Genomic DNA, 12,682 nt, shown 5'->3' with positions numbered 1-12,682 from the left:
AACCAAAGAAGAATGGCAATTTAAGTTGGCAGAATATGCGCATCTTGCAGACGTAACATATAGAATAAGAGAACAAGAAGAACATACGTTTAGATAAGACTGGAAAACGTTTATTGAATGCATGGGAAATAAGTGTGTACAGCTGAAAACGCTGGCAGCATTAAGATAAATTCAACAGTGTAAATAAGCTTTGATGGATGTAATAATGGAATACTGAATGGTATGGTTTTTGTAAAATATGGAAGGATTTATGATATGTAAAATGAACCACGGAAAGAGAAGGAGCGAAGTCATTGATATCGTAATGATGTAAAAATGATTACTTTAAACTGTAAAACAGAAAATTTAAATATATATATGAGTGTTACCTGACATCCTTCCCCACGGTCATGGCAGCAATGACCTTCTTCACAGCTTCTTTCCTCTTCTCCTTCTTCTCATTGTTGAGCTCCGCTTTCAGTTCAAAGATCTCCCCTGAAATGAAACGTGAGGCCGTGAGAGAGAGCCACAGTGTACAGAAATAATATGGCATAATGATTACTCCTGTTGGTTTGGGCCAATGGCCCATCAAGCCAAGAACCCTCTTCTCAAAGCAGCCAACCAGACGCCTGTGGGAAATGTACAAGGATCCAAGCACAACAGCATTTTGCCCTCCTGCAGCTTCCACCAACTGATATTTCAGAAAGCATGCCTCCAACTGTGGCAGCAGAGCATAGCCATCATGGCTAATGCCACCAATAGCCCCCTCCTCCAGGAAAAAGAATTCCCCACCGCTCAGGTATCATGCAGTATGCCCAGTATACCTGAAGGAGCATCTCCACCCCCATTGTTCAGCCCGGACACTGAGGTCCAGCTCCGAGGGCCTTCTGGCAGTTCCTTCCCTGAGAGAAGCGATGTTATAGGGAACCAGGCAGAGGGCCTTCTCGGTAGTGGCACCCGCCCTGTGGAAATCCCTCCCATCAGATGTCAAAGCAATTAACAATTACTATATCTGACGTTTAGAAGACATCTGAAGGCAGCCCTGTTTAAGGAAGTTTTTAATGACTGATGTTTTAATGTATTTTTAATCTTTTGTTGGAAGCTGGCCAGCCACTCTGGGGAAACCCAGCCAGATGGATGGGGTATAAATAATAATATTATTATTATTATTATTATTATTATTATTCAACCTAAACAGCAGGAAAATTGCTTTAGAATCCATCTAGAACATTTCCCGAGAACTGAAACGGAGACTGATTCAGCAAAACCTAATATTCTGCAGACACGGACTCGGCAATGGTTTTATAGGATGGCTGCCAACGTGTTTCCCTCAAAGCCAGTGGAAAGAGAGGTGGCGTGGAAGGAAGAGCCTCCATGTGATCTCGCATGCTGCCTAGGCTTTTGAACCACATCTGCATCATTCCCAAATCCTCCCCCCCCAACCCAGGTATCTCTAGAAACAAGCTGCAATATCACATTAATGAGTGGAATCTAACCTTTTTTATTGGTAGTGAAATATTTGGAGTCTGTCATGATTTCAAGTTCTTATCACACCTGGAAACAAACAATATAGCAATATTTTAATGTTAATAATAATAATAATAAAACCCTATGCCGTTTACATAAAATGGTACTAAATAGTTCTTTAGAGAAGAGCAGACATAATACAATTATCAAAATAAATTTAAGAATTAGGCTTTATACTCTTCCGGGTGCTTTGAGAATTAGGTAAGAGGGAACTTTATCAATTTGAAGCATTAAAGAAAAACTCTCCTGGGTCAGACCAAAAGTCTCATCTAAGAGCACTTTTATCAACAGAAACCCACTGGAAGATCCCAGGCGGCTCTCACAGACATCTCCTGCTTTTTTCTAGCACCTGTCAGAGAGAGGGTATCCTGTTTCTCCATTTTTAATCCTATATTCACAAAGGGTCAATCTAACGTCACACAGAAATCCACCCATATCCATAATCCATCACCTTTTTGCCCAGTCTTTCCATAAGATTGGGCACTGTCATGTTATTCATTCATTCATTCTTTTGCATTCAAATCCTGCCATATAAATACATATATACATATAAACAGACATATAGACATATATGTGTGTGTGTGTGTGTGTGTGCACGTATATACACACACACACCCTCTCATAAAATATCAGGGTGGCATAGAGCAATATAAAATTTGTATTAAATAAAAATGATTTTTTAAATAGTAAGAAATCGATCTTCCAGTGCGGTCGTACTGACACTTCAGAGCTTCCTGTCTATCGACATGAAGTAGGCTGCCTGTTTAAAATGAAATTGTTGAGGTAAGTCTTTCCAGACACACAGGAGATGTGTTTTAAACTCTTTCACCACTAATTTTAATTATTTTTAAACAATTTAATCTGTTTTTTCTTGACAAATTAAATATCATTTGTAAACCGCTTAGAAGTTTTACTACAATCAAGTTTGTAAACCGCTTAGAAGTTTTACTACAATCATGTATAAATTTTGTAGGGGGAGGAACTTTTTTATTAAAAAAAATCATCCAAAGCAGTACAAAACAATAATTAAAATGACTGGCTGAATAAAAAGTATTTTAAACAACTGCATAGCCTGTTGGCACAAACAAACAAACAAACAAACAAACTTTCAGAGAAACTCCTGAAAGTTAAAAGTAAGGATGCCTGCTGAATCTCTGCTGGAAGGGCCTTCCAAAGAGACACTAAATATCTGACTTCTGGATGAGGCCATCCTGTATCCCTAGAAGTATTCACGGAATTCATTTATTTGTAGAACTGTTTTATATTTCTGATCAGTAGGGGAGGCCAGTGGGTGATGGTGAGGGCACAGCCCGGCTGGTGCTGACCTATGACAGGGCCTTTTCAGTGGTGGCTTCCCCAGCTGCAGAATGCCCTCTCTAGCAAGGTGCACTTGTTTCCCTCGCTATTAACATTCATGGTGGATCTTAAAACACTCCTATGAACCCAGGCCTTTGATGGCCAAAATATACTGTTCCAGGCAACCTGAAATTATTCAAAGTGAAGCTATGTGATTATTTCTTAAAATGCGTTTAGGGGTTATTAGCATTTTGAAATGGGATTTTATTTCAATGGCATTGTTTTGCTGTCTGCCGCTCTGGGCTCCTTTGGGAGAAAGGGTTGGGAAATTTAGATAGATAGAAATTAGATAGAAATCTAACTGACAACAATAACACAGGATGCTGGCACTTTGAGACTGCAGATGTTTTCCCATCCCTGGGTAAAATTAGTAGGGAGGGATGCCTGAGCAAGTTTTTAAAACCAGGGGCAGATGAAAAACCTCTCATAGAGTCATCTAGCCTTCCCACAGCGGTCTAAGCAGGAGGGGTGCCTCACCGGTGCCAGTATATTTTTCTAGGAACCAAGATCTAATAGACCAAGAGGTGATTTTGGCAGGTGGGGAGCATCTAATGACCTACCATGCCAAACCAAATTCCTGGGAACTGAGAGGAGGGCAGGTAGATACAGATCCTTTACTGGAAATTTATTTTTGTTCATTGTATTTATATAAATTGAATTTATATAAATATTACCTGGGCTGCTTACAAAGAAACAAACAGTGCAAAAAAGTACAATATATACCATGATTCCAATATTCAAAAAACAATAGACGGAGGTAAATACTAATAAAAATTACAAGACTTAAAGGAACCTGGATTTAAAGCAGAATTAAAATGCCTGAGTGAATGAACAGGGTGAGTGAACCTGGCACAGAAAAGACCAGAAATTAAGATTCTGATAACAGCATGAAGAAATCTGATCTATTTCTCTAGGTATGATACAAGGCCAGGGGTCAAAATTGCAATCTGACACTGATGCAGAATTTTGTCACTGATGCATTCAAATTTAAGGGGGGGGGGGTTCCAAGGAGTCCTGGATACAAATTCACGTTGTAATGGAACAAATCTTTATTTGTGTAAGATTCAGAAATGTTGATATAAAGGATGAGAAGGCCTCATCAGATCCTAGTCCTAGCATGTATAAAGGGACAGACTGCCCTCTGAGAAACTGCAAAGTGCATTTCCCTCTGCATATACAGAGGGAGTCCTTTAAAAGAGGTCCTGTGGATACAGATTACACATGTTCCATGGGGACTCTTTTAAAAGACGCACCCTGTATTTCCAGAATCAAAAAAGGAGGAATTTCCAGGGCAAAAAGTCTTATTTCTGGCCCAGGTTAAAAATCCAGGTCACCACTCCAAAAATTGAGCTTCTCCAGCCCTTCTAGCTAAACTGGGGGTGGGGGGCGTAGAAGCTCTCCTCCAAAAAACATTTGAGTCTTCTCTAAGCCTTTCCTCTTTGGTTTAGTTAGGGGACCTGTTCAAATTAAATGATACAAGGGGGATCTGGTATGCTCTCTCTTTCTCTCATACTCTGAGCGCCCCTTCCAACCTGGAAATCTGAATCCAGTTACAAAGATTTGGGATGAGAGACCCAAGAAGGAAGAGGGAAGGTTTCAACTGGACTTTGCATTGAGGGGGCACTACCCCACCCCAGTTTCCAAACCCTAAAAAGGGAGCAGAGTGAGGAGAGGAAGAGGCAGGTTTGGGAGGGGAGATAAAAAAGGACAGAATCTGCCTCCATCCCATGCCAGCATCTCGACCAATTTCAACCCACTCCAATATTCCATTTTATGTTCAGTCCATTAATACCAAACCTGCAAAACACTCTCCACCCCCAGAAGACTGTCTCTGACCTGGCCCAGCCCCGCCTCCATACATAAGACCAGGGCCAGTTCCCACTTTCCCTCTCTCCACCTGCACCAGTGAAAAAGGGGGAATTTTCATGCAACCCCCACTGTAGAAACCCCACTGGAGTCCCCCCCCCCAAACCCCAGGTCCTCCCATTCCTTCACTCCAAACAAGCCCATGCTTCATTTTCTCCAGCCTCCCCCCACAACCAACTCCGAATGCCTTTCTTCGTTCTCTGGGGTGCTCCACGATCTCTGTCCCACTGCAGGGACAACTCTACCCTTGCAATATTGCACACAACATACAGACTGTAGGTAAGCCACTCTGGGCGCCTTTTGGGCTGGGTACAAATAATCTAAATAAAGACTCAGATTAACAGATGATTAAACAAATCACATTGTTATTATTAATATTAATAACACTGCCAAGGCCCTTCACCTTGCTCAATAATAATAATGGTAAAAGCAATAATGGCAATAATATTACTGCCAAGTCCAGGTCCCCCCAAGCACAACCTTGGGGTAGGGGGAAAATAAAGAACCCTTCGAGTCTGGGGGAGGGGCACGCATCGCCCCCCCAGCCCTCCTGAAAGGCATGCCCCTCCCCCACCCCATCTCAAGCCCCTCCTTGGAGGGAGCCCCAGTTTCTGCCCTCCCCCCCTCAACAAACAACAGAGGGCTCCCCCAATGGATGCTGCCCCCTTTTTTTCGGAAAGGAGATGGGATGTGCCCCTCCCCTATTTCCTCTCGCCCAGCCCAAAACAGAGGTATCCGTCGGCCCCCTCCCCGTTACGAGACACCCCCCCACCAATTCCCCCCAAGGGGCGGGGCCACCCCGAAGGGCCCCCCCCACGACTCACCTGCAAGGGGCTGGCGGGTCCTCGAGAGCCTCTTTGGCTGGCGGGAGGGGGGGCAGCAACGGCCGCGGAGAGCCACAAGCAGCTCGGCTGGGGAGGCGGCCGGAAACCGGGATGTCTCGGAGGACCAACCAACCGTCCGCGCCACGCCTTCTCGCCTAGAGCGTCGCGTGGCCACAGAACTTGAGGGGCCTAGGTCGGCCCACGCTCACTTCCGGCCGGAGGTACATAGATGTAGAAAGGAGTGAGTGGCCCAGGTACATACCTGACACCGCACTTGGGCGTTTCTTGTTTTTGGTTTTTAAAGGCCACTCATTATATCCTCACAGAAGATATAAATACGGGGTTTTTTGAACCACGGAGATAACGAAGGCTAGGGAGGAGACGCTTTACCTTCCCCCACCGGCAATAGCGGGTTTCCGACCATTGTAGGAAGTTCCACCCCCTTATCATACTACTACTTCCTGGAAAATGTTCAATTTTATATATGAATAAAATCTTCATTATTGCATATACTGTATCTGTGCGTGTGTGTCAATATGCATTTTTTATATTTAGTAAAAAAAATTATTATATAATATATTTATATTGCTTGCTATACTATACATTATTTATACAATAGATTAACATGCAACAAAATAAGATGCCTCATGCCTTAGCTTCATCCTAACTCTACCTTACCATAGAGATGAGGAAGAAGGCTAGAACAATAGGCTTCCCCTGAGCTACTTCCGGTCTCACATTTGGACCAGGCGACAAGGAGACCCATGGAGTGCTGGAGGAGCTGAGGTTGTGCTAAGAGGGAAGCGCGGGGAAGGGGAGGAAAGGGAGACCCCAGCCCACCCCTGTTCCTTCCTTTAATAATATCATGTACCGCCCATCTGGCTGAGTAGCCCCAGCCACTTTGCTTTTCCTTCTCCCGAGGGGTGGCTGGTGATGGGGGCAGAGACACAGAAAGCAGCCTCATGCAGAGCTCTGCAGAGCTCAGTATTACCCACACTGACTGGCAGCAACAGCTCTCCAGGGTCTCCCCCCCCCCCATCCTATCTGGAGATGCCACTGGAGCTTGAACTTGAGACTGTCCTCACGCCACCCTCCATCCTCCCAAGTGCAGGTGCTGTAATTTCCCAGCCTTAAACTTTTCCAAAGGCTAGAAGCTTGTGAAGCTTCGAGTCCGAAGCAGTAGGGCATCAGATTGTACACCAAGAGGTGAATGCCCCTAATGCCCCTCTGAATCCAGAAGCTTTGTGCACCCTATTAACAGCAGCCTGCGGTAACCATTTTTGTTCTTTCTGTAAGATTTCACCAGCAATCCAGATTTTCCATTCCAGAAGACGCCATGGCAGAGCATGGGGCTCACCTCACTGCAGCCTCCATCTATGAGGACAGGCCATCCATCTTTGAGGTCGTTGCCCAAGACAGCTTGATGTCAGCCGTGAGGCCCGCACTGCAACATGTGGCCAAGGTAACAAAAATGCCCCATGGGCAACATTCCACCCTGCTGAGTGGTATTCAGCAGGATGGCCTACTGCTACTTCTCTGTGCTTCTGGGACCAGCCCAAGATGGCTGTAAAAAATGTTTTGTATTGTAAGGTGCATTATACAAATGTGACACTAGATGGCAGTTGCGAGCTATGGCAAAATCAATATATTTTTCAAAACTTTTTTTTAAAAAAAGCATTTTCACATTTTTATTTGTCTAGATTCGACCTATAGCTACTGCTGATTTCAATCATCCATTGAATATTTTTATATACCTGCTTGTCAGTAATTCTAATGCTTTATATTTTTATAAACAGCTTCAATCAAACAATATATAAAAATTTTGTTAAGTGAAATAGCTCAGTAAGCAGCCCAGAAGCTCAGGAGAAGCTAGGAAGCTGTGTTTTACCTTGCATGCTTTTGCAAAGGGGCATCTGTTTGGCCACTGGGAGGCTACTGGACTCAATGGCCCTTCGACCTGGTCCAGAAGGGCTCGGTTATACCATTGTTCCATCTAACTCAGGATTGTCTACAGCAACCTTCCCCCAAAAGTGCGCCTGCCATGCTGGCTGGGGCTGAGAATTACCCCTGAGAAAATGCAGCTCTTATCAGGGGTGGGGAGGGGGGAGACTTCCTGCCCCTTACTTAGGCCTTGCTTTCTCTTGCGCCAGGTGCTGGCTGAATCCAACCCTGGCCGTTACGGCTTCCTGTGGCGCTGGTTTGACGAAATCTATGCCCTCCTGGATCTGCACCTCCAGCATCACTTCCTTTCAAGGTGCAGCGCCTCTTTCGCTGAGAACTTCTACAGCTTGAAGAGAGTGGTGATGAGTTACGGGGGCAGCAAGCCCAGGCAGAGGCGCTCAGTCACTGCCGGGTTGCCACGTAGGCCTCACTGGAAATCCCTCTGCCTGCTGGTCCTCGTTCCCTACCTGAGGACCAAACTGGAGGCGCTGGTTTCCCGTCTCCGGGAGGAGGACGATTACTCTATCCACCCGCCATCGTCGGCCTGGAAGCGGTTCTACAGGGCCTTCCTGGCCGCTTACCCCTTTGTGAACTTGGCTTGGGAGGGCTGGTTCTTGGTCCAGCAACTCTGCTACGTCCTGGGGAAGTCCCGGCACCACTCGCCCATGCTGATGCTGGCTGGCGTCCAGCTGGTCAGGCTCACGGCAGAAGATGTGCGAGCCTTAGAGAAGGCGGCAGCGGCTGTGAGGGGGAGCCCACAGCCAGCAGGAAGGTGAGCTGAAATGGGGGAACGGGCAAGCTCTGAAAGGGACATAAGGACAGCCAAACCATCTGTCTGGACCAGGGCAGTGCAGCACGCATGCAGCCTATTTTGGCAGCCCTCAGCAACATTTGACACTTGCAACCCTTGTGCTGCCTTCCCCAAAGCCAGGTAAACAAGGTGCTGGGTTTTGGGAAGGAGGTGGGATGGCTCTGGCAAGATCCCACCTCTTTCCCAAAGCCTAGTGTTTCTCCAGCTTGGGAAAGAAAGTGGGAGGGCTTTAGATCCCTGCCAGAGCCTCACACCAAAATATTGGAGCAATCTACAACAATTGGGCAAAAGATTCCTGCATTGCAGGAGGTTGGAGTAGCAGTGTTTCCCAACCTTTTTTGGGCAAAGGCACACTTGTTTCATGAAAAAAATCTCGAGGCACACCACCATTACAGCCCCGTGACGTCAGCGCGCAGCGTCACGCCGGGAGGGACATGAATTGCTAGCATAATCACCTCCTTGAGGGCTGGCTCATCTTCTCCGAAGGCAGAACCCCATTAATTAACAGCACAGACTCACACCATAGCCAAGACGAGGGGGGAAAACCTCAGTCATGCACAGTCATGCACATGTGGGGGCTAAATGAGGACGAAGACTGGGCAGAGAGCAGGGTTCAAATCACCTCACCTGGCCAGGACAATCCCTGGGTGCTCCCTTGGGCCACTCGCCTGACCCACCTCGCAGGGCTGTTGTTGCGAGGATAACACGGGGAGAACCACGCGCGCCCCCGGGAGCTCCTTGGAGGAGAAAGCGGGCGATGAATGCAATGCACGAAATATATGAGAGGCGACCAGGTTTTGCAGGTGAGGGGCCCCCGCCAGCCTCCGCTTCCAACACCCGGCGCAATGACGCCGAAGTTTCCCCCCGGGCTCGGCTCGGGGAGCAGCGCTGCTCCCCCCCCCGGCTCCCCTTCGCCCTCCCGGCTCTCTCTGCCGCCCACTGGGGACCCCCCTCACCTGCCAAGTCCGGAGCGCCGGTGGAAGATGCATGCATGCATGCAGGGCGCCGCGTTGCCATTGCATTGCACTGCACTCCATGCAACGCCTGCACGCATGCATTGCCTTGCACGCCCGCCAAGGGGTCTCCCCGCGGTCCGATGCATCCCCTCCGGCGCGGATGCAGCATTGCAAAAATAACCCCCCCCCCCGATGCAGCCCTACCTGGGGGGCAGCCTCCGCCTCCCCGCCTCCGCGGGGATCCCCGGACTCCATCCTGCCGCCCGATCTCTGCGGGGGCACAGGCAGGCTGCGCGGGGTCTGCGCGGAAGAGCCCCTGCCCGCCCGCCCGCCGCTGCGCTCATTCCATGGCCGGGAGAAGAGCGCTTCAAACAAAATGCCCGGCCCGCCAGGCCACGCTGGGAAACATAGTTCGCGCGGGCGCGGAGCCCAAGGGCGAGGGGACTACAGATCCCGGCAGCCCCCGCGTCGGGGACGGAGGGGGAGAGGCCGGGTGCAGGGATGGAGGGACGGGTGGGCGAGCGAGTGAGTGAGTGGCAGCCGCCAAGCCTTGGCCGGGAGCCAGGAAGGGCCTCCCCGGAGGAGGAGGGAGGCGCAGAGCGGGAGGGAGGGAGGGAACCCCAGGGGTCATCTAGTGACGGCGCCCCAATCGAAAATTTGACTTAAAAAAAAATCTTTCAAATTTTTTAATTTTTCCCGCGGCACACCAGGCAACATCTCGCGGCACACTAGTGTGCCGCGGAACAGTGGTTGGGAAACACTGGAGTAGCTGACCCTTGTTGTCCGTTCCAACGCTACGATTCTAAGATCATAAGACTAATTGTGCATAAAACAGTACGATAAATTCCAAATTTTAAAAGCTGAAATCGGAAATCAGGTAACTGTTCTATCCTTAATTGCCTATATATGAGAATAAAAAAGTTTTCAGCAGGCAGTTTAATAGCTGGCACAGAAGGTATGTGCTGAATCTCCATTGGTAGAAGATTCCCCAGTTTTGGGCAGGCGACACTAAAGACTCGGTTTCTCCCTGTTGTCAAATGAGCCTCACCAACCCGGTTAGCTCAGTTGGTTAGAGCGTGGTGCTGATAATGTCAAGCTTGCAGGATCGATCCCTATATGGAACAGCTGCATATTTCTGCATTGCAGGGGGTTGGACCAGATGATCCTCAGGGTCCCTTCCAACTCTACAATTTGATGATTCTAACTCAAGGAACCCACTCTGCTTCTGCAGATGAGCTCAGTGATCGAGCTGGAATATAAGGGTTCAGGCAATCCCTGAGTGGTTCAGGGCTCTGCAAATTAAGAGAAGAACCTTGAGACTGGCATCGTAGCAGATGGGCAGCCAGTAGACAGTTAGCAGTAGTGTCAAATTTTTTCGGCCAGATGTCCTCATCAGCAGTCTGGCCTCTGCTGGAGCCTCCGATCCAGGCCTCCTCAGGGCAGCCCCACAAAGACTGCATTACATTAATCCAGCCCCAAGATACTGACTACAGTGGTCAGCTGGCAGCAGAGAAGATGCCTTCACTCAGTGCTCTTTTTTATCTGTCTTGTGTCTCATAGCTTGAAACGGCAGGTACAGTCTGCCGCAAAGAAAGCCTTGGGCGGCCTGGCTTTCTCCCTCTCCACCGGGCTCTCTGTGGGCGTCTTCTTTCTCCAGTTCTTGGAATGGTGGTACTCGTCTGAGAACCAGGAGTCCATCAAGTCCCTGACAGCTCTGCCTACCCCTCCGCCGCCCGTCCACCTGGACTGCAGGGCAGCTTCCCCGCTCTTGCCGAAGCTCAAGACCGTCTGCCCGCTGTGCCGCAAAATCCGCGCCAACGACACGGCCCTCTCCACCTCCGGCTTCGTCTTCTGCTACCGCTGCGCCTACAACTACGTGAAGCAGCACCAGCGGTGTCCTATCACAGGCTACGCCACGGAACTCCAGCACCTTGTCAAACTGTACACCCCTGAAAACTGACAGAGGTGGCCCAAACCCTCTGTCTCAGGCACCATGTGGCTGGATGGGATACTTGATTATGTTTTATGTGTTTCTCTTGTACACACATGAAATTTATCTGCTACGCAGGCATCCCGTGACGTTTTATTGGTGGTCTCTGTGAGCTTGGCTACCGTATGAAAAGCAGGCCTTGAGACCTCTCTGGATATCTCACTTAACTTATTTCTCCTAGAAGCTGAGGAAGATTAGCTGAGTGAGAGAACTAGAGAGATAAGCCTGCTTGGCCTTCTTCCTTTCAGTACATGAAGGCACACCTCCACTGCAGGCTCCCATATATGAGAACCCAAAAGGCTCCCTGTGCACAGAGTGGTATGCCTCAACTTTCTTACTGGCTCTTTTGCTCAGCTAATTTCCCCCTGTAACAAATTAGGCTGTGATGGGTATCAATGCATGCGTCCCTTCCAGAGTCCTGACAAATCTAATCCAAAACTGCTGCAGTGCTACCTTAGTTCTCGAATTTAATCCATTCAGGGAGTCCATTCGTCTCCCGAAATGGTTCGGAAACCAAGGTGCGGCTTCTGATTGGCTGCAGGAGCTTCCTGCACTCAATCGGAAGCTGCGTTGAACATTCAGCTTCTGAAAAAAACGTTTGCAAACTGGAACACTCACTTCCAGGTTTGCAGCATTGTTTGACTACCAAGGTACCACTGTATTCGCATTTCAGGGAAATCTGTTTACAGCTTCCCAGGGGCAGTGTTTACGGGGCATTAACCCTTTCCTCCCTACCACCATCTGCTGTGTTCCTGAGGCTGCTTTGTTTCCTCCAGCTGCTATTTACATTATTAAAAAAAAGTGCTTGCTAAGTTAGATTCACAACATCCAATTTGGTCATGAGAGAGAACAATTTATTTATTGTTTTAGGTTAAATATATATATATATTCTGCTCTTTAGCCAGAAAAAGAGCTCCCAGCAGAGTTTACTGGTAAGACAGTTCCCTCTGCTGACATGTAATATAAAAGACGTGACGCAAAAGGAAAGGGGTTTAGGAGGGAATAGGGTGGGAAAGCACACTTGTCTTAGTCACAGGTTTCTCACCATGATCAGCTGGAACAGAAAGCTTCCAATGGGAAGGGGAGCTTTCAGTAGTTGGATGTAAAGCCCCTTCAATCCCATCCGTCCCCAGCAGCCTGATGGAACAGGTGCTACAGATGAGAGTTGGTGGAGAGCTGCATGGTGAAACTGTTCTTTTAGCCAAGGAGCTGGAGATGCCCCAACTAGAGAACTCTCAGAAGTCAGGGCCTGGCTCTGGTGAGCACTACAGGAACGCACAACCTGTGTCCCTCTAGATGCTGGAGCAAGGGTGTGGAGAGTTCTTAGGGCAGGCATGGCCAAACTTGGCCCTCCAGCTGTTTGGGGACTACAGTTCCCATCATCCCTGACAACTGGGCCTGTTAGCTTGGGATGATGGGAGTTGTAGGCCAA

The 12,682-nt window shown here is 48.3% G+C and overlaps 2 protein-coding genes across 5 annotated transcripts in view; one reads left to right on the top strand and one right to left on the bottom strand.

Annotated features, from left to right (window-relative positions):
- The window catches only part of AP2B1 (adaptor related protein complex 2 subunit beta 1), a 63,599-nt gene extending 57,667 nt beyond the window's left edge, over positions 1-5,932 (bottom strand). For both annotated transcript variants that reach the window (XM_082201385.1, XM_082201386.1), the window contains exons 1-3: positions 5,553-5,932; positions 1,476-1,533; positions 369-474 (exon numbers count right to left, since the gene is read on the bottom strand). In XM_082201385.1, the coding sequence (XP_082057511.1) occupies positions 369-474; positions 1,476-1,512 (143 nt within the window). In that variant the 5' untranslated portion in view covers positions 1,513-1,533; positions 5,553-5,932. The remainder of the gene's footprint in view (positions 1-368; positions 475-1,475; positions 1,534-5,552) is intronic.
- A 308-nt stretch (positions 5,933-6,240) lies between these two features.
- PEX12 (peroxisomal biogenesis factor 12) lies at positions 6,241-11,323 on the top strand. 3 transcript variants are annotated; one of them, XM_082201519.1, is made up of 4 exons: positions 6,241-6,338; positions 6,849-7,014; positions 7,703-8,265; positions 10,821-11,323. In XM_082201519.1, the coding sequence occupies exons 2-4, from the start codon at positions 6,889-6,891 to the stop codon at positions 11,218-11,220; spliced, it is 1,089 nt and encodes a 362-aa protein (XP_082057645.1). In that variant the 5' UTR covers positions 6,241-6,338; positions 6,849-6,888; the 3' UTR covers positions 11,221-11,323. The 3 variants fall into 3 exon arrangements, with proteins under 3 accessions (XP_082057645.1, XP_082057647.1, XP_082057646.1); XM_082201521.1 differs by having other exon boundaries at positions 6,263-6,338; positions 6,881-7,014; XM_082201520.1 differs by lacking the exon at positions 6,241-6,338 and adding an exon at positions 6,345-6,758.
- Positions 11,324-12,682: the final 1,359 nt, after the last annotated feature.

Source organism: Podarcis vaucheri (genome assembly GCF_965113315.1).
Source record: "Podarcis vaucheri genome assembly, chromosome: 15".
Taxonomy (NCBI): domain Eukaryota; kingdom Metazoa; phylum Chordata; class Lepidosauria; order Squamata; family Lacertidae; genus Podarcis; species Podarcis vaucheri.
Note: the sequence above shows the minus strand (reverse complement) of the source record. Positions and strands in the feature narration are given on the sequence as shown.

Coding starts and splice junctions, on each gene's coding strand:
- PEX12 (XM_082201519.1), top strand. CDS start 6,889: ATGGCAGAGCATGGGGCTCACCTCACTGCAGCCTCCATCTATGAGGAC. Junction 7,015..7,702: donor CACTGCAACATGTGGCCAAG/GTAACAAAAATG, acceptor CTCTTGCGCCAG/GTGCTGGCTGAATCCAACCC. Junction 8,266..10,820: donor AGCCCACAGCCAGCAGGAAG/GTGAGCTGAAAT, acceptor TGTGTCTCATAG/CTTGAAACGGCAGGTACAGT.